The sequence below is a fragment of the Catharus ustulatus genome, chromosome 3, assembly GCF_009819885.2.
Source record: "Catharus ustulatus isolate bCatUst1 chromosome 3, bCatUst1.pri.v2, whole genome shotgun sequence".
Lineage (NCBI taxonomy): Eukaryota > Metazoa > Chordata > Aves > Passeriformes > Turdidae > Catharus > Catharus ustulatus.
The window spans coordinates 6,099,240-6,124,120 of record NC_046223.1 but is presented as its reverse complement, the minus strand read 5'-3'; the positions used below and the strand labels follow the sequence as shown (position 1 = coordinate 6,124,120).

Below are 24,881 nucleotides of genomic sequence, written 5' to 3'. Positions count from 1 at the left end.
ACAGTTGAGCATCTATTTCAGTATGGGGATGAAATCTGTGGAACTGACTGGTTGCCATCTTATTCTGTGTCTAATTTTATTTTTTTTTCTTACACATAAACAAGAGAAAAAAGTAAAATATTTTTCTCTTTAGTCTTTCTGGTATACAGATACTGTTTAAAGTAATTTGCTTTACTGTTTGAGTATCAGACCATGCAAAGAAAAAATGCTTTAAGATCCATAACCCTGCTGACTTCAAAACATCAAAGAAAACAGTATCCTGCCTGGTTCCCTAGTACACTGCCCTGCTTTTAGCCTAGCATAACTTTACCTTCTCTGCAACAGATTTTTTGGCTAAGGTGGGTAATGAGCAGGTGAGATGTGATGGGACATCAGACCCATACCTGAATATGGTGGTGGCTGCCAAAATTGGTCATGCCTAGGGTCACTCTGAGTCCTAGTGGCCCTGGCTGAGCCACAAAGTGTGGTCATTTCATTTTTGACTCACCAGCCAGGAAATTATTCTGTGGAGGTATTAATTCAGCCCAGAGAGTTGACCTCCTGCTCTTTGGAAGGAATATCAAGTCACTGGTTAATAGTGGTGTATGCTTCCACTAACAAGGGGCTTGATTTACAATCTTAAACACTTGGTTTTCTCACATGGACCTATACCAAGGAGACTTGGTTGAGAAAACTGCCAAGCTAAAATGGAAATAAATATATGCATGGGGGGAATAGCAGTGCTATAAAAATATTCATAAAGTCTGTGTTTAAATAGCACAGTGCAGCATCTTTGGACAGATGCATTTTGTGTGTAATAAAGTAAACATTCTAGGCTAACTGCTGTAGGTGGAGGTTATACGGCAATGAAGCAAACCCTTCTGTCCTTCCTGTAACTCACTCCCATGGCAGGGCTTGACTGATGCAATCCTGCTGCATCACTTCACATCACTGTGCCCTGGGGAGCAGAGGTTCAAAGGGAAGAGAATTGCCTCTGCACACCTGTGGTCTCTCCTGCAGGGCACACAAGGGTGATTGCAGCAGAGCTGTAGTAGTGCAAGTCTTCCCCTGTCGTGGACACAGGCTGGGAGAATTTGGGCTGGAGAAAAGATTCCAGGAAGACCTTTATAGCAGCCTTCAATACCTAAAGGGGCTGCAAGACAGCTTTCTATAAAGGCACAGAGTGACAGAACAAGGGAGAATCTCTTCAAAGTCACAGAGGGCAGGTTTAAATTAGGTAATAGGAAAAGGTTCTTCACTGCGAGGGTGATGAGGCACTAGCACAGGTTTCCTAGAGAAGCTGTGGGTGCCCCATGTCTGGAAGTGTTCAAGGCCAGGTTGGATGGTGCTTGGAACAACCTGGTTAGTGGAAGGTGTCTCTGCCATGGCAGGGGAGTTAGAACTAGATGATTTTTAAGGTGCCTTCCAACCTATACCATTCTATGATGGTAGTGATGTCTATTCTGAGGGCAGTTTACCTTTCCAGCATGCTGCCTAGTGTCTGAATAATTTTCTTTAAGTATGTAATAGTTTGCTTCAATAAATATTATTCTCTATTGATGTTTGTTTTCAATTTTTCGACTTTTCCTTAATCCTCCACACCTCTTATTCTCTCACTTCATTGTAGCTTATAAAAGTATATAGCTATAAAAGTTTGCAACTATAATAGTAATAGACATGTATTTCCTAAGACAGTATATGAATATTTCCCACTCTTCATTGTAGGGATAGCAAACAGACAGCAACTAAACGCTTGTTGATGGCTCCCCTTAGGCACACTCTGTGTGCATGTTTGCAGGGAGGAATAGGGGGATGTCCAGATTTGTGTGGGTGCTCTTACTCTGCACAAGATCAACTGCTTTAATTGCTCTCCCTTCATTCATCTTCCTTAAGATGCTGAATCAAAGACCCATTCCTCTGCTAATCTCTCCACATCATATATTAGATTTCATAACTGCTCCATAATTTCCCCAAGAACTAACAGATCGTCAGATGCTTGTAATAAAAGTGCTGTTTCATTCCAGTTGACTACACAGCACAATCGCACAGCCTGAACATCCTGAAGCTTTGAACTGGCTAATTGAAAAGTGAGCAGCAAGAAAACGTGCTGAAAATGCACCATGTGCAGCAGAGCCACGCTTTCCAGAGCTGTGAAGGGTAAAACACTGCACCTTTCAGCTAATAATCTGCAATCCCATTAACTCTGCAATGAACTGCATTGTTGCTGATGCACAGGCTGGATTATCCTACCTACTTTTTGTATACCATACATCCAAAAGTTGACATTTTTATGTTGTCCAACAGTAGATCAAGTTTTACAACAGAAACAAAGGATTAAAATGGTTTTGTATGGGGGCCATTCAGAGGATAAACAGTGCTATGTTATAAGAGGGAATGGCAGTCAGCTGTGTTACCATCTGGGAGAGAAGCATTGAAGTGCTATTAAGATGTAAACCTTTCAGATTTTATTCTTTATATTATTTTTGGGTTTTTTTAGAGGTGCTAGCATTCTTAAAGAACTGATTACAATTCTGTAGTCAATTCAGGTGTGAATGGATGCTGCAAATAGCATTCCAGCAACAATTAACATGAACACAACTATCTTCTCATTTGCTTTTAAGGTTTTTTTTCAGACACTAGAGAAGCAAGGGTAACACCAGATCAGGTTTGTGTATGGCAATAAATCCACTGTGCTGCATAAGTGCTCCATTTAAGACAGGAGAGGACAGTGCAGATTCTTCTCTATCTCAGCAGAACTTATCCATATGTATGGCAGTTACTCTTTCAATTCAATGTGGTAATCACTTAAATATCCTAATTGGCTAATTTTATTAGTGCATTCACTGCTAATGGGCTAATTGTTTTATTTCTGGGAAAGCTGTAAAAAATTATACTTGATATTGATTTATTTATCTCCTGCTTCATTTAGTTTTATTACAATATGGCTTGATTTCATTCTGTATTTCAGGAAATCATTATCATACAGAAATATTTTAGTGAAGAGGGGTGGGGCAGAGTAAAAAAGGGAGAAGACAGATAAATACAAGGTAGAAATTTTGTGTTTAAATAAATTTATTTTGTGATCAGAACATGTTTGGCTGCATTCCACGGATTTAGTTTCCTTGCAATAAAACACAAAAATAAAAGCCAATCAGTACAAACTCTCCAGGGTTTTAATGTGCTGGATTCTGGTCAACATGGACCAATTGGCTTTTTACTTTCTTGAAAGCATCAGCCTTTTGAAAAGGCTCATATAGCTGTGTATAATTGCTGAGACTCTGTACAGCCCTGAGCTGTGGCAGGGAATTAGCTCCCCAAAGCCAGGATGCTTTCCTTTGAGGGAAAGCAGGAGAGGAACAGCTTCTCATCAAGATGCTACCAGGTGAAGTACAGAAACTTCCAAGTCCCATCTGGGTAGGGCAGCTCCCTCTATTACAGGCAGAGATGGTTGTAATACCAATTCATAGCCTATTTGCTGTACTTTTGCTGTGCTCATTATTTTGATTGCTGTGTTAGTTGCTCCACAGGCCACTGCTGACATTTTTAGGGGTGAAAAGCAAGTAAATTCTAAAGATAAGCTTCAGTTAAAAAAATAAAAGAATGTTTATGCTTAAAATTGGGCCCACACTGGATGCAGTGTTTTCCTCCTTCTGAATTTACTGGGTCAAAACTTGGAGTAAGACCCATGATTTTGTCTGATCACTTGTAGGTAATTCTAGAAACTCTATTTAGCTTACAGCATTTGTGGAAGGTGCACAGGTTTACCTTGATTCAGAGCTATTAATGACGGTCAATATGGTTAAGGGCTCGTTCTTTTTCTGATACAGGAGAGGAAAAAAGTGTGTTCTGACCTCTGTAATTTCTCTCTTTTGTTGCAGCACATCTTAAACTCTACACATGCTTGATTTCTAAGTAGTCCATATCTTCTGGTTTTGAATTTTCCTTTCAGTCATGGAAATGAGGGAGGAATTTAAATTCATTGAACCATGAAGCCATTAAAGAATCAAATACAGCATTCAGAAGTGTCAGCTGGATAAAAACTAGACTCGAATATCCAAATAGCAGAGAATGCTATTCTTAAATGTTCTCTTTTTGAGAAGTTACCACATTGGAAGAAAGTGCCTCTTTTAATGAGAATATATTTTGGCAATTTTATAGCTTATTGGTTAAAATATGTGTTTTTAAAATGTGTTGCCTGTCTTCTCATCATAAACATCCCCATGACCTCAGAGATGCCTCACTGATTTTCTTGCAGTTAGTGAACTTTGCATGTCATCCCTGATGAATCTTTAAGAATCCTAAGGCTTTCTCTTTTTAAGGGTTTTTGGGTTCATTCTCTGATGAAGATATTCCTCCTCTCTTAGAAGTCCTTTTCAGCACTAAAACATAGTGTTAGGTTTTCCTAGAAGTCAAGGAGTTTTTGGGTAAAAAGTTTTCAGGATTAAATAAATTGTTCTCTGTCTCCCTAACTATACTGAGCACACTTCTATGCATTGTTTGTTTGGTGGGGTTTTTATGTTTGTTTGGGTCTGGTTTTGGTTGTTTGGGGTTTTTTTGCTTGTTTGTTTGTTTTCATTTTTGTTTGTTTTTTGTTTGTTTGTTTTTGTTTTAGGGTGGTTTTTTTTTTTTTTTTTTTTTTAAACAATTGTGCCTTTTAATGTAATATGTGGGGTTTAAAATCTCAGATGAAAGGATTTGGGCAGGGGTGCAAGCAAGTTCAATCTTAAGGCTCTCGAATCTTCTTGAAAAAGCTTTCTGTGGCTTTTAGCAAGACTGGAAACTAGTGAAAAGAATACTCTTTAGAGACTTTGAAATACAAGTGGGTGCCAACAAGACTTTCATGAATTTTAAAGAACCTTCTACCTGTCTGTGTCTGTATTCCAGTAGAAGAAATGTTTGCTTCCATAGGAAGCACCTTTATTTCTACCCAGGGCTATATGTTTCATCTGTGCAATCTATTCTTAATGTGAAGTTTCAACAGTATGTGCAGCTTACATCCACAGTAGCCATTTATCACTTGCAAGAAAGCTTTAATTAACACAACCCTAATTTAATGAGGTACTGAGCCATGATCTTGTAAATTTTGTGGCACAGAGAATCACTTAGTTCAGGTTCACCCATACCAATCCTCAGCAGCACGGTGTGTTTTATGACTGTTTAACAGATTTTGATGTTAATCTAGGAACCCCTATTGGAGTGACTTTGTTCTTTACCTTGTAAGCATATTTTGAATTAACTGTGTTAAGTTTTTAATGCATAATTGTTACTTGCCCTCTGATCAAAATGTGCAAACCATTCACCCTGGGCCTCCAAGGAGATTCACTGCTCTCAAATCCTTTCCAAAAGTGTCTTTGCTGCAGTATCTAGGCCAGGTAGGAGCCAGTACCTGTTTTTTGCAGAAACCACTCCCGTTTAACAGCTCCGGCGAAGTAAACAGGCTATTTGGAAATGGGGGAACTGCACTATTTAATTAGTGGCTTTATTTTTTTCTCTTTTTACTCAGAGTCAGGATTAAAAACATGAAGGAGACTAATTTTTCTCGTGTTTGGACTTGGTTGTTTATTAAATCTTATCTGAAGTGTAGAGAGTTCTGCAACACTTCCAGCTACCAGCTAAAAGTGAACAAAGTGGAGGTTTGAATTTAGCTACTTACAAGGTCTTTTAAAGCTAAACAGTCTAACAAAGCATTAACTCATATTATTTATCCTTTTGAAACAATAACTAAATTCTTGTGATCCGCAGTACAGCACTAACTAGAAACTACTGCTTGACATTCTGAAGCAGGAAGAAGATGGAAAGAGACAATACTCAAAACTCTCCATCTTGTCTTATACTTAGTAGTATAGTCTCAAAAATTTAAATTAAATTTAAATTTTCAAATTTAAAACTCGTCACCATGTGAAATTACACACTTTTATTCTAATTATACACCCACGACTCTAACACCATCACTCAAATTTGGAAGCCTTCTCTAAGGCCTCAGGTCAAAACCAGTGTTCTCCTGGGGGTCAGTGTCAGAAAGCCCAGAAAGCTCAAAAATCCCAGATTTCTGGGTTCTACACAGTCATGGTATTTCCCTTATCTCCTCCTCCCACAACTTCAGGAATGTGCTGTGCAGGAGGAAAGGGCAGTTTTGGTGGCATGGCTGATGCTCTGGCTGAGATGTGCTAATTTAGATGTGCTAATTGAGATGGGCTAATTTAGATGTGCTGCACCTGACACAAAAGCAGAAGGTGGGAAGTGAGGCATCCTTGCTTTTCTGTATCGTCAGGTCTGAGCTGGCCCATCCCTGCTCTGCCTCTGATCCGAAGTGACAGCAGCACACTGAGCTGCTTTAACCTGGAACCAGCTCTCCCTGCTCCCCAGGGGCAATCCCAGCATGCTGGAGACAGAGAAATGCATCTGCAAGATCCCTTTTCCTGCAAATGCTGCATGGGGTGAAAATGGTAGCTCTGCAGCAGTGTGAAAATGTTCCCTTTGTGGGAGGGATGGTCCTGGGGCAGCAGTGCCTGCTGCTTTCCCTGCTGTTTTCCCCTCACTGAGCAGAGCACGTGGGGAATTTAAGAATGAACCCCTGTGTGAAAGTTTGTTGTTTTTTTCCCCCCATTCTTTTGAAGTATTATCACTTACAAGAAGCCATTCAGGTTGTTGTGAATGTTTTTTTAATGGGGACATTGGAAAGACAGGGCTCCCCCATGGAATCAAGAATGAGAAATGCTGAAAATAGTTCCCTGACAATGGAAATAGAGCACCATTCTGACAGATTTTAAGCACTAAATACACATAGCAAAATAGGAAGTTGATGAGACTGAAAGCATGGGGTTCACTTTTTCAGGTAATAATCATGCATTAAACTAAATTTTTAGTATTTCATAATCCAAATGGCCCAGTATTTAATGGGTTTTTTAAACCACTTTGGATCTTTAGTACTATTTTTTAGAGAGACTGAGTAGGATCAAAATTGTTTTAAAGCCCATCTTCCATGGGCAGGAACACCTCATTTCATTCTCCACCCACCCTATACTTGTGCTTGGGATTATGCTGACCCATGTGCTGGAAATATGTTTTTAGCAAATTGATGTGTTAATTAATATCTTACTGATTCACTACTGTTACGTGAGCACATAACATTACACCCATCTCTGTACTGCAACATTTACACTTGAAGACTTCTTTTGCATTTTTAAAAAATGTGCATTTCATAACACTGGAGTTCAGCATAATCTTTCAACTTCCCAATCAACCTCTATTTGTATTATCAAGGAACTCCACTTGCAGAATTTAGCTGATGCTTTTGTTCAAATTATTGGTAGATTGTTTTGTACTAAGATCAGCAAACTCTGAGAATAATTTTATTTGAATCTAAGTAGTCTTCCTGTTCAAGCACTACTGAAAGAAAACTTAAATCAGCATTCAAGTTACTATTCAGACTCTTTTTTTTTTTAAGTGATGTTGCATTTTCGTTGTCTTGTCCTACCCATGTTGTGATGAGAATGTGAGAATGTAGAATTATACCTTCTGGTGTCTGTGGTTTGTACCACAAATAAATGTAACTCTACCCAACTTGTTCATCACCTGGTAATTCAGAGCATCAATAGTTTCCAGTTTAGTTGCAAGTTCCAACAGTTTTGTTTGTGGATTGTGTTTTTTGATTTGTTGGTTTTTTGTGGGTTTTTTTTCTCCAGAATTTAGCAGAAGTAAATAGTAAATGTGTATTTACCTTGGCAATCCCATTTCAGGAGATGTTACTAGGGACTCCTTTTTGGAAGCATCACTGTGTTCTTCTTGGACTTGAACCCTTGCTGAACACTAAGAGCTACTCAAATAGTTTTTTACAATCTGTTGTCCTGTAAAGTAATAAATGGCCCAAATTTTCTACACACTAATTAAAATTCCATTTCTCATGAATTCCTTAATTGAGAGCAAGTCATTATGTGCTTTGTTGATTCTTAAGTGCAAAGATAATTGCAATGGGCAGCATGAAAGTGGTTTGATTATTGCCTGTCGACTCTTGTGAATTCTAATAGGTCTAATTGCATAGCATCAATTCATCATCTCAGCATCACTTTTTATTATTAGCTCTCTGAATTGTAATGTGCTCATAAAGAAGTGTAGTAGTATATCAAGGATGACATGGTACCTGGCCTATTGTAATTTTCCTTCCTTTCCTAATGTTACTAGTGAAATTAGAAGTTTATTATATGGTCCCCCTTTCCAGAAACTACTTCAAAATTTGTCTGCATGAAGAAAAGGATACTGTCTTCCTCTGAATTTGCATTTATAATTTCTTTGCTAAATGATAGTCAGTCCTATTTTTTTTTTTACTTTTCTGAATCATTCCCATAAATCCTGACCATAATGTGTTGGCTATGAAACATTTATCAAAAGCTTTATGACAGGGTCCTTTGTTATTGCTGAATGTTATTTAAATGATGAGGACTCTAATGAGGTGAAGTTCCCAACAAAACTTCTACTGGTTGAGAAGAAGGGGGAAAGGAGCACTTAGCTATATTAGAATTTCATTCTGTGGGAATTTGGAAAGGATTATTGGTTTTGTGGGGTGTCTTTTTTTTTTACCCCTAAACTGATACCCTAAAGCCAAGGGTATCAGTTTAGAAGATTTTGAAGATGGCCAACTCTAACTAGACAGGAACACACACTATTTTAGCTAAAGGTTATGAAGTTCTGGATTACTAATTTTTAATAGGTTTTACTGCAAATATGCAGGAAAATCCTAGCTTCTCTGAAAGATAGTTTCTCTGAAAGAAAGTTTCTACTAAGCCAGATACTAAAATTATAAAATCATAAAATTATAAAATTATAAGCCAGATACTTAAATTATCAGCACTAACATGGGCTAAAAGTTCTCTTTGGAGTTTTTTTATGAATGAAAATATGCCTTTGTGCTTATGTTCAAGCTTTGCCTTTTTCCAAGGCTTCAGAGTGTAGTGAAATCATCATCCAGGATTCCTCATCCCTGGTCTCTTCCATCTGGTACTATTTACAGACTTCTCAAACAACAGCCCCCAGCAGCCAGTGCTGCACAGTGATTTTTCAAGTCATTCAACAGCCCAGGTGGGTTTTAGGAACAGACTGTGGAAATGGAACTGCTGAAGCAATTGGATTTTACCTTTTTCTGTGCATTGCTTTCAGGCCCAGGATCCATGTGGAAAACCCTCACATGCATAGGGTCAGGTTGTTTGCCATGATTAGTATCATGAATTTGGCTTGCTTTGGGGAAAAAAAAAAAAGTGCAATGGTATCACAAGAACATGTGAAAGTACATGTCTGTGTTTGATTTTCTTCTCTGCTATCTTTCCCAACATGTTTTTGCTTGCTTGACTGTATGTTGCTCAGCTGGTCGGGTCACCCAAATGGTTTCCTGCTCACGTGCTCTGATTTCTAGCTCTCTGTGAGCAATAAGAGCTGACATTATTCTTGAAGCAATTGCTTTCACTGTGAAAATACCACTTTGTCTTTCTGACAACCCACACAAGGGGAAACAATGCTGTGAAGTACAACTTTGCACATGGACTTCTAAAAAGTCCCTCTAATCCTCAGGCTGGTGTTCAAGTGGTAATGTTATTTTGCAGACATTTCTTCTTTTCTTGGAGAAATAGTGCATTGAATTTGTGGACACTTCAGGTGGCAAAATAATTATTTTTCCTCAATAACCGGAGCAATAAAATTTACAAATATTTTTATCAATATGGTTTCCCAGAAATGAAGCAGTTCCCTTCAGCAGGGGACAGTCTTGGGTTTGGAAATGGCATGTGGTTCTGACACTTGTCACCCTCACAAGGCTTCCCATCTCCCCATCAGGTTTTTTGCAAAGGCATTGATGCCATTTCTAGCCACAATCTTTGTGGTTCCCAGTTCCTAAACACCAGTATTCCTTTTGAGTGACTTGAGGTAGGAATTCTGCACTGCTGATTATTGTGAAATGCTTGTGACAGGCTAACAGCATGCTGCAATACTACTGAGTGCCTAAGTTGACTTTATTTACATCTGTGTTTCCTATAGAGAAAGTCAAAGCTCAAGGATGTCCTTCAGCAGCTCTTTTAGCTCATTGCATGACTTTCCAGAAGGTTGTTTAACTACATTTTTCTCAATTGAGCTGAACAAGAGGTGACAACAGTGTTTCTCCAAGGGCTCTTCCTAGTGACATTGACATGGAGAACATTAGCAGTGCAAAAAGCCTCAGCAAGTTGCTAACAGTTCACTTTGCAATACATTTTTTATCGTGGAAAAAGATAGTTTCCCTGTTTCTTATTTTGGTATGTTTGCTCACGCTGAAAATTCAACAGTTTACAACTTGAACTGATGCAAAACACTTTCAAGATGTTTGTCAAAGCTTGTTTTTCACTTGGAACCACAGGAGCATTACATACTGTGTGAAATATCATACCACAGTACCACAGTTTTTGCTAAATACCCTTGCTCGATGCATTTCATGTTTGTACTTAGCTTTTTTTTTTTTTGTCTGCCAACCATTCTCAACACGTTTGCTGGAGACTTTTAGCTCCTTTCCACCTCGGTGGTGCTCACCTGTGGTGTTGGTGAGCTGATCTCTGTTGTAAGCAGGCAGCCTCTGTACCCCAGCCTGGCTGAGCTGGTCACAATCCATGAGAGGGTGGAAATGCCTTAATAAGAAATACTGCTCAGTTAGATGTTGTATTATGAGCACAATCCAGAGAGTAAATGGATAAAGATGGAGTGGCATGTTCTTGTCGTTTTATATTCTCCTTGTTTTTTATTCTTGCATTTTGGTATCTTTCTGAGCTGGAAGGGATCAGATTATTTCAATGTGATGCTTGTGGTATGTGTGAAAGCTCAGTTCTGAAAGAAAACTGATAAAAGCATTAAGGGAAGAACACCATGGCCCGGCACAGCCATCCCAGTTTCTTTGTCCCCTCACTTGCTCTGAGTCACATCCTGCTGTCCTGTTAGTGGAAGTGTGAACTGAAGGGAAAATTGTAAACCTGGGCTCAAATTTAAGGAATCCTGACAACAAGTAAGATGTAATAAGTTGTGGGATGTGTCCTATTTGCACTGGGCAAAGGCTCTGAGCCTTTGTGTAACAAAGTGGTGTTGGGGCAATTTTAAATTTTACCTCCACTGTACCCCTGCTCTCTTAAGCACAATGACTGCCCTCAGTCTTGAATCAAGACAGATTTACTTAGTTCTGCTAGAACAGTAGTTGGATTTATTAACAATATAAATTAGCCTCTTTCCTCTTTTTGTTTGAAGTGTTTAGAGAGTGTTTCAATAGCTGTTTCTTACAAAGCATGCAGGTAGCAGGGTTGAATCAATGAAGTTCTTCTCTAAATCTGTTTTTTTTTCTTCCTCTGTTCCATATGTACAACACAGATAGTTTGTGCAGACACATGTCTCTATTTCTCTCCTCCCTCTAGGACCAGGCTTGCTTGTGCCCTGCCTCCATCATCTGCTGGGTTTTCCTTTAGGATGGATTGCAGAGCACTGCATTCCAAGTGCTAATATTTAACTCATTGCCAGCTGATGAAACTAAACTATCTTTCAAACTAGAGAGCATCTCTGGGAAAGAGGTGAGAGGAGAACAGTCAAAGGAATTTATCTTTGCATTTTCACAACTTGGTGTCTGGAATATGTCGATATCAGGAGGGTGCTTTTTTGTAGTTTCAGCCACCTAAAATTAAAATACAATTGATGATAGAAAGTGAAATTCCTCTTCTAGGGAAGAAGGCTCGTTCTGTGGTTCAAAGATTTGTCCAGTTATTTCACTTATCACACTTATACAAGGCAATTAAAGTGGCACTGCCAACTGGAAATCTGGTCAGCTTTTAAAAATGAGTTAAGCTTGCTTTCAGGTGCTGCATCATATGTCCCTGTTTCCATTGACTGTGTTTGACTGACTTTGGGAGAGAGGTTTCAATAGTAAATTTAATTTTTTCCTCTTTTTGTTGTTTTATGATGGGCTCCTAGGTATATCAGGGCAACCATCTCTTAAGGAATTAACTGTGGACAAAGATCTGTTAAATGCAGCTTTTTGAAAGTACACAAGATAAATGCTTAAGGTCAAGTAAATTAGAGACTGTTTTTCTTGTGAAAGTAAAAGGGTATTAAGAATGAGATTTCACCTTTAAAATATGAAATGCTAAGTGTGCATTCCTTCATCCTGAAGGTGTGCTCTCATTTCTTTTGCTGGTGTTTGGATACTTGTTACATTTAAGCAGTAGTCTCACCAACTTCTGTGAGATTGCTCCTAAGTTTAGAAGCAGTTTGCCAGTTTGGAGCTATAATCACTGTCCTTATTGCTATGAGGAGTATAAAGTATTCTCTGTACAGAATGGTGTCCTATAGCACCATTCAAATGAATCCTCAGCTCTTTTTAAACTCGGATTTACTGTATTTTAAAAATACATAATGGTGTCAGTCTTTTAGTTTCTAACCTTTTCCTCCATCTGCATCCACCTGGATTTGAGAGGTGATAAATGTCCCGAGAGGCTGCACAAGGCCCTCCTATCTGTATTGCAAGAGCTGTATTGTATTGTTAGTGGCAAGGGAAATACTGAACTTTCCTTGCATGGTTTCCACTGTTCAAACTTGGAAGTTATCAAGGCTGATTTTGCTGCCACTGGTTTCTTTAGAAGATACATGGAGAACCTGTGATTTTATAATTTTTTTCTGTTTTCCTAAAGAAAACATGCAAAATACTTAGCAAAGCATCTAATTTCTGCGGTGAGAGGTACGTAGATTAGAGAACTGTCAAATAAAATAGATGTGCTCCAATTTCTGAGGTGAGAGAAGCTTGTTTATCCCCAAGAAAGCATATAGTAATAGTAAATTAAAAAAAAATGTGGTAGCTCTGTAATGTACTGCCCTTAAGGAAGAGATGCATAACTGAAGCTATGAATATAATAAATTTGTCTTTGAAACTCTAAGTCATACTTTACCTCTGAAAGGAGCCTATAAAACTTCCTCTTAAGGAAACAATTCTTTCAGTCATTTTAAGAACCTTTTTACCTGAAGTGTTCTGATTAAAAAATTTGATCTGATTAAAATATCTATACAATGCAGATAAAAACCAATGCTGGCAGTTTCCCCTCTTTTCACCTGAGATTATTCTGCTCCTAATGGGTTAAGGGCTGTTTAGTTTGGTCTTCTGAAAACTCTGTGCTATAATCACCAGTCCTTTCAAGTCAAGATCAGTGTTTTGTAAGCTTTTACACCAATATTCTTAAATTCTACATAAAGAATATTTGAGTGATTTGATAGTTTCATGAATGAAAGAAAACCTTGAAGTATTGGCACAGTATCTGGGGGTCTCCTTGTATTTAAGATGTCCCATGGCTGTGGTGGACATAACATGTTGGATTGTTTTCTGTATTTCTTGGGATGTCTTTCTTTGTTTCAACATCCCTACAAAGAACTTGACCAAACAATAAAGAGCATTTTAATATGAAATGCTGGAAGTTATCAAAACAGAGTTTGCACAGAAAAAATTGTTACAGTAGGAAATAAAATGATTTTGCTATGGCTTGTTGTTACATTAGCAGAGGACTCTGTAGCACTGTTCAGCACTCAGAAGAAAGCGTAAGAAATTTAATTCTGAGTATTAATCTTTTCTAGATGAAAGTAATCTGGTACTATGTTTTATAGTGAGGCTGAAGTTCTTTGTGGATTTTTTTGGTGGATGTTTGGGTTTTTGGTTTATTTCTGGTTTGTTTGTTTTGCTGTTTTTTCTTTTCCTCATATCCTAAAGGGTATATTTATGCTTTAACTGTGCAATACTCCAGCAGAGGTAAACTAAATTCTCTTCAACAAAACCCGGCTAGACACTGAGAACAAATGAAGTATGACAAGGGGTCCATGCTTGGAGAAGCTGAGAACATAAATTAGCTCATTTCTGATTTCCGTGCTTCAGTAATTAATCCAATTCCAAAACTAGAAGTGAACCTAACCTAATCTCCATTTGCATTTTTATGATTTGATTTGTGTTGCATGGGGTTTTTTGGGTAATATTTGCAAGATTCTCTACTGACTCAAGAATTAAGTGGGATCCAATATCCCTTGAATTTTCCTGGCTGGTGTTATATCCTTCACCAGATTTTGAATTTTGGTGTAAAATTTTTGTGAACTGGTAGACTGAAACTCTGTGTTAGCGTCTGAAGAATAAATACTCTCAGTTTAGGTTTTTTTTGTGTGTTGAAAAGCCTTATCAAATGAGTTAGACCCCAACTCTCTCACGAACATATTTTGCTATTCAGTATAGTGAAAATAGAGAATCTTTGTAGCTCATGCTTTCCTATGTGTAGCAAACATAAACAAAAAGACAGATTAGAATGTTTTTGTCTGTAGCCCCATCCACTTGCAAAGAATAATAGTCAGTGAAAGGTGGAGAGCATTGCTTTGGTCAAGGGGATCACTTGGCATGTGTTTTCAATGAGGAGTGCTTGGCTGAGCTCCTCTGATGCTGTAGAAAAGTGAGGTTTCCTCTAATGTGTGGAGGACAAAATCTGCTTGGAGCAGCACAGTTTCATCCCTTCTGTTCTTCCTAGGTATATTAAGGTATTTATTTGGGTAGGCAGGTAGGGAACAGGGATAACATTTGAGCATTTCTGCTGCAAATTCTACCAGTAGAGTTTAATAAAGAATCCAGGAATAACAAGTTGTGACTGTCGTAAATTCATGTTCAGCCTTGTCATGTTCATTTCATGTTCATTCGTGTCACACTGTGAATATCCCAAATAGAGCTGTTCCCTTTTAGCTTTACACATAGGCAATTATTTTCATGGAAGTTGTGGGGCCATCTGTCTGGCTGTTGCTTTGACATCTGTCATCGTGGCACCAAATTGCTTTGTAAAACCTATTGCACTGGGATACAGCATAGTGTCTCTTAATTGCACCCCTTGCTTCTCCTGCCTGAACAGAGCCTACTTTTGTTTCTGACATTAATGGTGAGGCTCTGATGCAGAGTGATGCTGTAAGTTCACTGCTGGGAGGGGAACTGCTCTGAGATTACACAGACATACTTGGGCCTTGTATTTTATGACAAGCATGAGTGCCAGAAAGGCTTGGGCTTTGACTTGTGTGACTGAATTCTCTGGCCTGCTGTCGAGGCAGTGGGGTAACCATTGCAAACAAGCCCTCTGTGTTTCCCAGCTTCCCACGGATGCTGCTCTCTGCTAAATGCAGGCTATTCAGTGCAAACTTGTGTGCCTCCCCAAAGGCTCTCTCAGACTCAGCAAATCCCTCGCCTCTCCCTCTGGGAATATTGTTTTCTGGCTGTCTGTGCTGTCTTGTGGTTAGGATGTACATCTAACCCACAATGAGGGATGCTGGTTAATAATTTACAATAAATGTATTCTTTACCTTTCCTTGGCAGACAATGCCATTTAAATGAAAAATGGCTTAAATATTTTACACCAATGACTTCTAGATGTTGTAGCATTTGCAGCTAATGAAACATTTTTTTGTGTGTTCACCCAAAACAGTTAATTAATCACTGAAGGCAGTTATTAAAGGTACAAAGTTCAGAATGAGCAGTGCTTATTGCCCCAAGCTTGAAAACCTGGGACTGACTCTTTAACTGCAAATAAACACAATATATACCTCTACAAAGCAGAGAAATACTTTTGAACTTAGGAGTTGTATTGTTTGTAGTCATACCCAGTCTTCAGTGATTTATAAAAGATGTCTTACATTTATAATATTCAGTTCTGCTAATCTGCTTTAGGTAGATTAATCACAATTAGACTGCGGTCCTGTGGGATTCATTTCAGCTGAATGTAAAATTAACAGTTATTTCTTGCACACTGAAAATGCACTTTTTATGTGCAAGTGCATGTAGCTAGAAATAGAAAATGAAAAAGCTGAGCGATTCGTATAGCAAAGCAATAGGCTCTCACATTCCTGAAGAATAGGGATAGCCACTAAATATGAATATCTGGAGGTAATTCCATTTGCCACCAACTGAACCTCAACTATTCCTTTTCAGCACCAATGTGCTGAGTGCTTATTGTGTAAATCAACTGATAATATTTACAAATGGAGCCCTTAATGCTCTGAATTTTTAGAGATTTGGGTTTTTTTTTAATTCAATGGCGAACGCAGTGCGGTACCTTGCTTCTTGAAATTCATGTGGTTTCCACTGTGATTGACAGGGTACAGCTTCATTACGCAGTTGGCTGGATGGGCCAATTATGGCTGTGAATGTGTAAATGGGGTGAATGAGAGAAATATGGAATTGATTCTGGCTGTGGTTCATTAACAATGTGAGTGCACCACACTCACATCTGTAAGGCAAGGAGCAAGAGAAACTTATTTGTACCTTTTATTTGTTTGGAAAAGCTCACTGTGCTAATATTTTTGCCGTCTAGTGTCACATTTACAAAGAACAAGGGAAGATTAAATTACATTGTCAGTAATTTATGTCAGTCCTCCAGATTTTTGAAGCAGAGGTAGTTCTCTTCACCCTTCTCAACTGGAAGTCATGTTTCATCCTTGCCCATGCTGCTCTGCCCTTTCTCCATAGCAGTACAGTTAAAAACTTGTGTGAGAAAACAGCAAGCTAAGGTGTGTGGAATGACTTTTTCAAGAAGAAGAGCTAAGAAAACAAACCTCATTGGCCTTTTCATGCATAAACTTCGTGCTCTACAGCAGTTGTAGTTTCATTTCTGAAATATCTCCTTTCCTTATAAACCCTTTTTAAAACCAACAGCTTCATTAGTATTGAAAGCAGTTTGACCCATTGCTGTGGCCTGAATCCCAGATAAGGATATACCTTCCTTGGGGGCTCTCCACCTCTATGTACTATTAAAAATGTAAGCAAACATCTCTGCTCTGTGTACACAAAGTGATTTATGGACCCTTGGATTGCAGCTTTCTTTTTAATGAAGTTTGCTATCAGTGCACTTGGCTGGAAGACTGACCACAGTAAATCAGGAACTTCACAGCACTGCTGGCAGCTTCTTTTGACATGAAAGTTAAAATACCACAAATGGTTAGTGTGGCATTCTTTGAGTAATGACTGTTCCCTTTTTTGACCTGTTTACTTGGTTTTGAAGATCAAAAAACCATGTTCTGGTTTTTGGGAAATGTTTGTGTCCCTTATGCCTGTTTGACCTCACTGAGAAGTGCTCAGACCCTGAAGGGTGCAGACACTACAAGAGCAAACAGGAGCTGGCTTTTCCAGCCAAACTAAAATTTTTTTTGAGTTTATCTACATTTTCCCTAATTTAAAAGTCTTTAGGTGATGAGACCACTTCTGTTATATGCCATTTCAGACCATGGTCATGCTCATCCTCACTGCTGGTGCTCCCACCTGCCTTGCTTCTTCAGTCAGTTTGCCTTTTCTGGTGAAACTCATTCCTGTGAACCCGCCCTGTGACAAACCTTTACTGATGTGTTTCCCATGCTCTTCCCCAGGGTGGATCCTTGTCCTGGAAAGTGCCACAGGGCTTGCATATCTGTGTTTGCCCTTGCCAGCAGTGCTGCAAGTTTATAATTGAGGCTGGCTGCTGTAGTGGGTGGCCAGAGCAGCAGGGCGGCAGTTCTGCCCTGAATTTTCCTGTGGACAAATGTCTGTAGACCTCCCCTACTCCTCCATCCTCCAGCTCTCTGCAGGGAATAATAAGTGAACAAAAAGGAAACTTTACTGTGACAGACAAGCTTGAAGTTTGGCAGTCTTTGTTGATGTATTAAAAATAAATGGTGCTGTTCAGTCTTATCTTCAGGTAGTAACTGCATGGGCTGAAGGAAGGGCAAGAGCTGGTTTGTTTTCTGTTTTTTTTTCCTTTATGCCTGCATAATCTCAAAGGGTTTTGCCCACCTGCAAACTTTAAGGTATTTTGGAATACCCTGAGCAGAATAACATGTACTTTAGAAATGTATGTTTGCACTGATTTTATTGACAATGTACATCAGGAAAATTATTACTTCCCTGTTTGTGTGCCCTCCATAAAGCACTGGCATATTAGTAATGCTGCTCTGCTAATAAAATCTTTATCATGTATTTCAGAATAATAGTGTGCCTAAGAAAAGCATTTCTTTTCCAATAATATGCTGTAAACAATTACAATAGTTGTGATATTTTATAAACCGGTTGGTAGAGTCATAGAATGCTTTGGGTTGGAAGCAACCTTAAAACATGATCTAATTCCAAAACCCCTGCCATAGGATGCCTCCTATTAGATTGAGTTGGTCAGGGCCTGTTCAATTCATAACCATCTTTTGTGTCCTGTCTAAAGAGCCACCTATGATGGACTTGGAAAAAATTAAACATGACAGCTAATAACTGCATTAAAGGTTACTTATTTACATAAAGTGTCTGGATTGCTGATGAGTTGCTATGAAAATGTTAACTTGGGAAGTTCTGAAAAAAGATGACGAAAACATTTTGCATTTTTCAGAGCAGAGGCTTAAAACTAGTGTTTAATAATGAAAGACTAAAGGAATGGAGCTAAAGATTTAGTGAATGAAATGCATCTAGAAATTATACTTTGGGAGTTTTATACAGAAAGACCCTGAATGTGTTACTTGATCTCTTCCCCAAAACTCCTTTTTGCCTTTAAGTAATCAATGAATAATTTAAGCCGTTATATTACAGCTTTCAAGGAGCTGCACATTGAAATGTGCGAGAAGGCAAGAAATTCAGCCTTAGCTGGAAGAGAGAAATGTTTATGATTCTCTTCTTTTCTTAATCATCCTTTATATATTCTTTGTAAGTTGGTTTTATAGTTGTTCTTTTATTTGCTTGTTGGCTGCTGGGTATTGTGAATTTGAAATTCATCATGATAACTCTGGTCTTGGTGTCTGTAAATGTAGAGGGAAATGGACTGAGATGAGACTCATGAGTGCATTTCTTTCCCTGTAGAATCCTAGAATCATTTAGGTTGGAAAAGACCTCTAAGGTCATTGAGTCCATCCAGTAACCCAGGCTGCCAAGTCCACTGTTAAATCTGTTAAATCATGTCTCTGGCTCAGTAATTGAAGTTCACCTGTCATAAAATAAAAAACAAGGGGAAAAAGTCAAGAAGTTTTGTGAGTTTTTTTTCCCTTTCTCTGAAGTTGCCAGCATTTCCAAATAGAAATGTTCCTTGGAAAGTTTCAACCTCCAGGAAACTGCTACACTCATGAACAGAAATTACAGTCTTTGGTAATGGAAGTACTCACACAACCTTATCTCTGCACACAGAAGCAAATTTTAAACTAGCTCCTTCCTTTTTTCAAGTCCTTTCTTAATATTTCTCAGTTTATGATAGTGGCTAAAACACATGTGAGGGTATATCTCTTTTCTGAGCTCACAGGTTGTTTTAGTGTGCTGCTGTCACCCTGGTTGTCAGTGGATAAAGGCTCAGCACCTGCTTGATGGCTCAGTTGTAGGGAGGGCTCTCTGGAGCTGGTATCTGGCAGCTGTGACATTGAGCAGAAATTATCCAATCTGTCCATCTTGTTCCTGCAACTGGAGAAAATTACTGTGATCAAAATGGGAAGAAGAGTTCTCAACCTTTTATTTACTTCACAGGAGGGGGTGGTTCTGTAACAGTTGGAAAATTTAGCTCTTACAGATTTCAGTTTCCATCACAGTGGATTCCTCAGTGTTTCTGGGCAAAGGGGATCAGATGTGCTTTTATTTCCTGATTTGTTAATACTTCGTGGCTAATGTATAGAAAAGATTTTGAATTTTTCAGAACATTATGGCTCAACATAAAAAACACCTTCTAAGTAGCAGAAAGCAGGTTTTGATAGATGATGTTGGAGATAAAAAAAAAAAAAGACTGTACAATTTAATGTTAGTTTGTCCATTTTCTCTTATGCTTTGGCATATGTTGGATGGAAATCATCAAAACCAGCTTGGACAAAGAATAATGGTGTTAATTCTGAAGGATTTGTGAGTAAATTAAAATATTCTGGAGTGTAGCAACTGCAGATGTTGCTTGGAAACCTGACCCACATGGGACAGAAACACAACCTAAAATGGGAATAGCAGTACTGCAGTTTAAAGTGTTGGCCTAATCCCTGTTTCTGCAACATTGGACAAAAAAATAAATAGTGCCACTGTTAATTTCTGCTATACATTGTAGGAGATTATAAAGAAAGGCAAAAAAATGTACATCTGCCACCATAACATAAAATGCCACCATTTTATTATGCTCACATATACTATAGAGGAATGATGTGTAAAAAATAAATCTGCTTCATAAGAATTGGGGGGATAGGAAGGGGGGAGATTAGAAAAAAAAATCACAGTACCTTTTAATTTTGAGATTTCTTTTCAATACTTTTTTACTCCAGGCTCTTGAGTTCATTTTTCTTACAGCACTTTAGAGGCTTTGATTGATTGCAGCATCTAATTTTGATGAGGCCAAAGGCATCATACCTAGGATGACTGTGCTTTCTCTTCTTACTCCTTATAAATTTCTTCAAACAGAATATTTTGTTTTATTGCATGGCATCTCCATCTGGTCTGACGTAGAGGAGAGCACGTTTTCTGAATAACCAGCACATTCCTAAGCCTCAACTTCTTTTTTCAAATGGTTGCTGACGAGGAACAAAGATGGCCTGTGTATCACCAACAATGTGCTGGGGTTCTGTGTTGTGAGCTTTCCCGCTGAGTGGACTTGGAGGAGTGAGAACAACTGTTTCAAAGTTCTACACTATTTACAGTTGTAGGGGCCTTAGGATTCAGAGGATTTGTGCAAACATTTCATCTCTCCTGTGTGTGCATTGCAGTAGACATGTAACAAGCATTCACTGTGTCTTTCTTATTTTCTCCTTTAGTACAAATTCTTCAAAATTTAACTTTTGCTGATTTATATTTAATTATTGCACATGTAGATTATGATGTGTTTTCCAGTTAAATACATTTTCTTGCATTGTTATTCCTACCTTTGTGTGTAGTTATAATACCAGATTGGATTGTTGTGCAAAGCAGCAGCATCTTTAATGTTTCTCTATCTTCTTTTTTTATTCACTGCAGATGTGATCCATACTGTTGGGCCAATTGCAAGAGGCCACCTCACTGACACTCATAAAGAAAATTTAGCAAGTTGCTATAAGTCCTCTCTGAAACTGGCAAAAGAAAACAACATCAGATCAATTGTAAGTATCGTGGGAGAACACTTTTTTTTTTCTAGTTTGGATCTTACTTTCCTTGATGTAGAGTAATGATTGTAAGCTTCCAGATACATTTCTTGCCTTACATTTCTTTGTGCTATGGAAACCAAAAAAATTAAACAGGATTTGGCCAAAACAATTGCCAGATGAAAGGGCTAAGCTTTGTTTTAGGAGTTAAGGAAAGCATGCCTGGTAGGAGTACAAGTAGCTGTCTCATTAAAGAAGGGAGGAAGCTGGTCCCATGGCTCATCCTTATACTGTATTATTCATTAATAAAACCCTAAAAGCCACTGGTCAGGAGATAACTGCAAGCAAGATAGCCTCTAAAATAGCTGAGAAGTGATTAATTTGTTGCTTATTCTCCCCATTAATATTTCTTCTTAAAAATAAGGGTATTGGTCTATTGTCACTGGTTTTAGCACCCTCTCACCAAAATCAATCATAAAATAGCCTATTATGTGATATTTCATGGAACTATAAAGTTCATTGAACTTGAAATACATAGTACAGTGTTGTACCTCAAAAGTGCCAAATTTTTAAGGGCCACAGAGAAAAGGAGCTTTTCATTCTCCAGCTCTGGAGCTTTAATTCTGTAGCTCACACAGTTGCAGCTTAAATCTTCACATCTGCATAGGTGACTTCCTTGCAGATTTGAGAAGGAATTTGTGTTCTGAGCCTGACTTCATACTTTTGGGGTCATTTTGGCTGGTTATATGATAGCACAAATGCTTAGCAACTTAGAATGCAAACATACACACAATCTTAAAAAATGTAAGCTGAACCAGTGGTGTTATATGAGGATGCAATATTCAGTAAAGGGAAGCTATTAACACTGAAATATCACAGATGCAAAATAAAGCTTTTTGAGGAGTTTAAAGGGTTTTGAACTGAAGTTAGATATGCCCTGCAGAGTCAGACCTGATGAATATCACTTCTTTCTTTCTTTTTTTGGAAAAAGAGCTCTACTCTTCAACACTTTTTGCACTTATGACATCCTTTCTCTGCTTCTCAAAATGGTGCCCAGCAAACCCTCTTTTTGCCATAATACAAACCATTGTGGGGTTTGTTTTCTTTGGTGGGTTTGGGTTTGGTTTTCATTTTTTCAATTCTAGGCATAAAAATTAGAGCTGAAAACAACCTTGGGTTGGTGGGCATGTTTTGAACCCGAAGGATGTTTAAACACCGAAGGATGTTTGTGTCCTCCTGTGATTCTCACTGGAGCTAGTAAGGGCTTTGCTCCTACATCCATCCTTGTTTCTGCCTGCTCTGTGCAATTTGGGGCATTCAGGTTAGTGTGAATAAAGTTTCTGATACAATGTGGGAAAAAGAAAACAGAATAATAATAATAATGAAAGGGTGTAAAAAAGAGTATTGAAATAACAAAGGAGAAACTTTAGTGGACATTGATCAATGCAGGTATCTGTAAGGAGGCTGTAATTTTTAGGACATTCTAGGTGGTAGCATGGTGTTTAACATGGAATAATAAAAAAGGGATTGTACTCATGGAAACTAGCCTGATATTTCATGAAAACTTGCCTGATATTTTAATGAGAAAAGATAACCACAGGAGAAATCATCCACAGGCTACTTCCTTGCTGGTTAAGAGTTGTTGACTGTGCACCTGTTTGAGATAAAAAATACTCAGCACCCAGACTTACAGAACACAGCTGCACAAACTGAACAGGAGCCAAGAGCCATTCATTCATAGCAGCATTTAGAAGCTTAGCAAGCAATATGGATTTTAAAGGCAAATGACAAATCATGGACTGTTCTGCAAAGTCCTAAGTGCAGTGATTTCTGTGATGCCTTGGGAAGTGAAGGCTACTTGAGTCTCTGTCCTAATGAACAAATCAAGCCTGGAGAAAAGTATATATAGAATGTATGTAAAAGAATGTATAATTCATTCAATTAGGGAGCAGTAGTGAGTCTGAAGGAAAAGAATGCAAAGTGTGAGTTGGTTTCACAAGATCCAGTACTGCAGGTGTAGAGGGAAGGAAAAGAAAGTGAATTAAAATATCTTCAGATTTCTGAGGTGTGCAGAGACCCAATAGAGGGAGAAATTGATTCAAATTGACTCAAATAGACAACACTTGAGTGTAGATTGGGTTATGGCAACAGAAATATCTGCAGTACAAAGAAGACAGAAAAAAACTGGGGGGAAAAAAGAGGTTACCTGTGTAAAATAAGGAAGAGAAAATCAGCTGTGCCTGTTTTGATTGCCTCTTTAACAAGATGAAATAAGTATATGAAAGAGAAAACCAAGGAATTTTAAAGTCGATAATGAGTAAAAGGAGGAAAAACCATATGTTAAAGACACATAAATAAATAGGTATTAGTGATAGCAAATTGCTAAAAGAATTAACTAAACCAGAGAGTATTGGTGCACTAGCAATTGTAATAACTGAGAAGGAAGCAGGAAGACTTTAGATTGTAACAGCACAGATCTGTTACCTTCAAAACAGAAAGGACGAGTCTGGTAATAATTGCAGAAGGAGGAAAAAGCCCCACCACAATTGAACGTATTTTGAACATGAATTGTGTCAAAGAAGTTAGAATTGCTGGAGGCATTATGAATAGAGAGTGATGATGAATGGCAGTGTATTGAGCTGGACCAAAGCATGCAGGGTGACTCAGGGTGCACCACTAAATGCAGTTTAATTTAACATCCTAATGATTTTTGAAGAGTATATAAATACCTCATTAATTACATTTACAAATGATACTACAATAGGAAGTGTTGCAACCACTAGAAAAGGACAGAGATATATGATAACAATTGATCAGAGACTGTGACTATAACCTCATCAACATCCACTCCAATAGCAGAAGGGAGTTTCTGCCTTTGTTGCAATGGAAGAGAGGTCAGGAATGTAGCTTTTCCTGAGCACAGGAAATGATGGAATGTGGTGGGGAAAAATAGCTCAGTTCACAAGTAGTCAAAGTGTGTCAGAAAACCAGAACAATGAGGAAATGGTCTTGAATAATAAGTCTCAAATTAGATGTACTTAAAGCAGTTACTTGTTTCACTATTACATATCGTTCGTCTGACTCTGGAAAAATGATGGGTGCCAGAGAGATTGTATTTCACTTCAAAGTGGACTGGGGAGAACAGGAATAGGATTCAAAATAGACCCAAACTCTCTTACATATATGTGTATGTAGATGTTTTACACACTGAGGAAGGGAAGCAATAGCCATGAAATACTGTGTAAATTCTGAGATGCAGCTTTATGGAGGGGACGAGAGAACAATATCATCATGTGTGTGACAACAGGGCAATTACATGGTGTAGCTGAGAATAATTTAGATTGCATTCACATCCAAGGTGTCCAGGCATGGATGAGAGTAAGTCTGGCTAACTCTTAAGGGAGCACTGATATCTCATGTGAACATGTTGTCGTCTTGGTATCTTAAAAAAAGATGGGTACAAGTGAAAATGAGATGAGGGAATGTAATGGAATGCCCATCAGAGTGGTTGCCAAGGTTCATAATCCACCAGCAGCCCAGCTGTGGGTGAGGATCTGCATAACCATTAAGGCAGGAAGAAAAGCCTCGGAACAAATCTGATCATCCTCAGGATTGCTCAGAGAAATCACACAGTCCCTGGCATTTGTCTCCTGAGCCTGTTTTCTGAAATATATATTCAATATATATTATATATTGAATATATTCAATTCATATTTATATTCAATATGAGGTTCTAAATGCCATATCAGCTATTTTGTACAGAGTTAGCCTCTCTCAGGTCGTCTACTCCATCTGCTCTCCAGGTTACCCAGGTTTGTGTTAGAATGTGTCCTTGT

General features: G+C 38.3%; 1 protein-coding gene across 5 annotated transcripts in view; it reads left to right on the top strand.

Moving 5' to 3' along the window:
- Positions 1-24,881, top strand: part of MACROD2 (mono-ADP ribosylhydrolase 2) — an 881,430-nt gene that overhangs the window by 493,968 nt on the left and 362,581 nt on the right. For all 5 annotated transcript variants that reach the window (XM_033054610.2, XM_033054611.2, XM_033054609.2 and 2 more), the window contains one exon: positions 20,942-21,063. In XM_033054610.2, the coding sequence (XP_032910501.1) occupies positions 20,942-21,063 (122 nt within the window). The remainder of the gene's footprint in view (positions 1-20,941; positions 21,064-24,881) is intronic.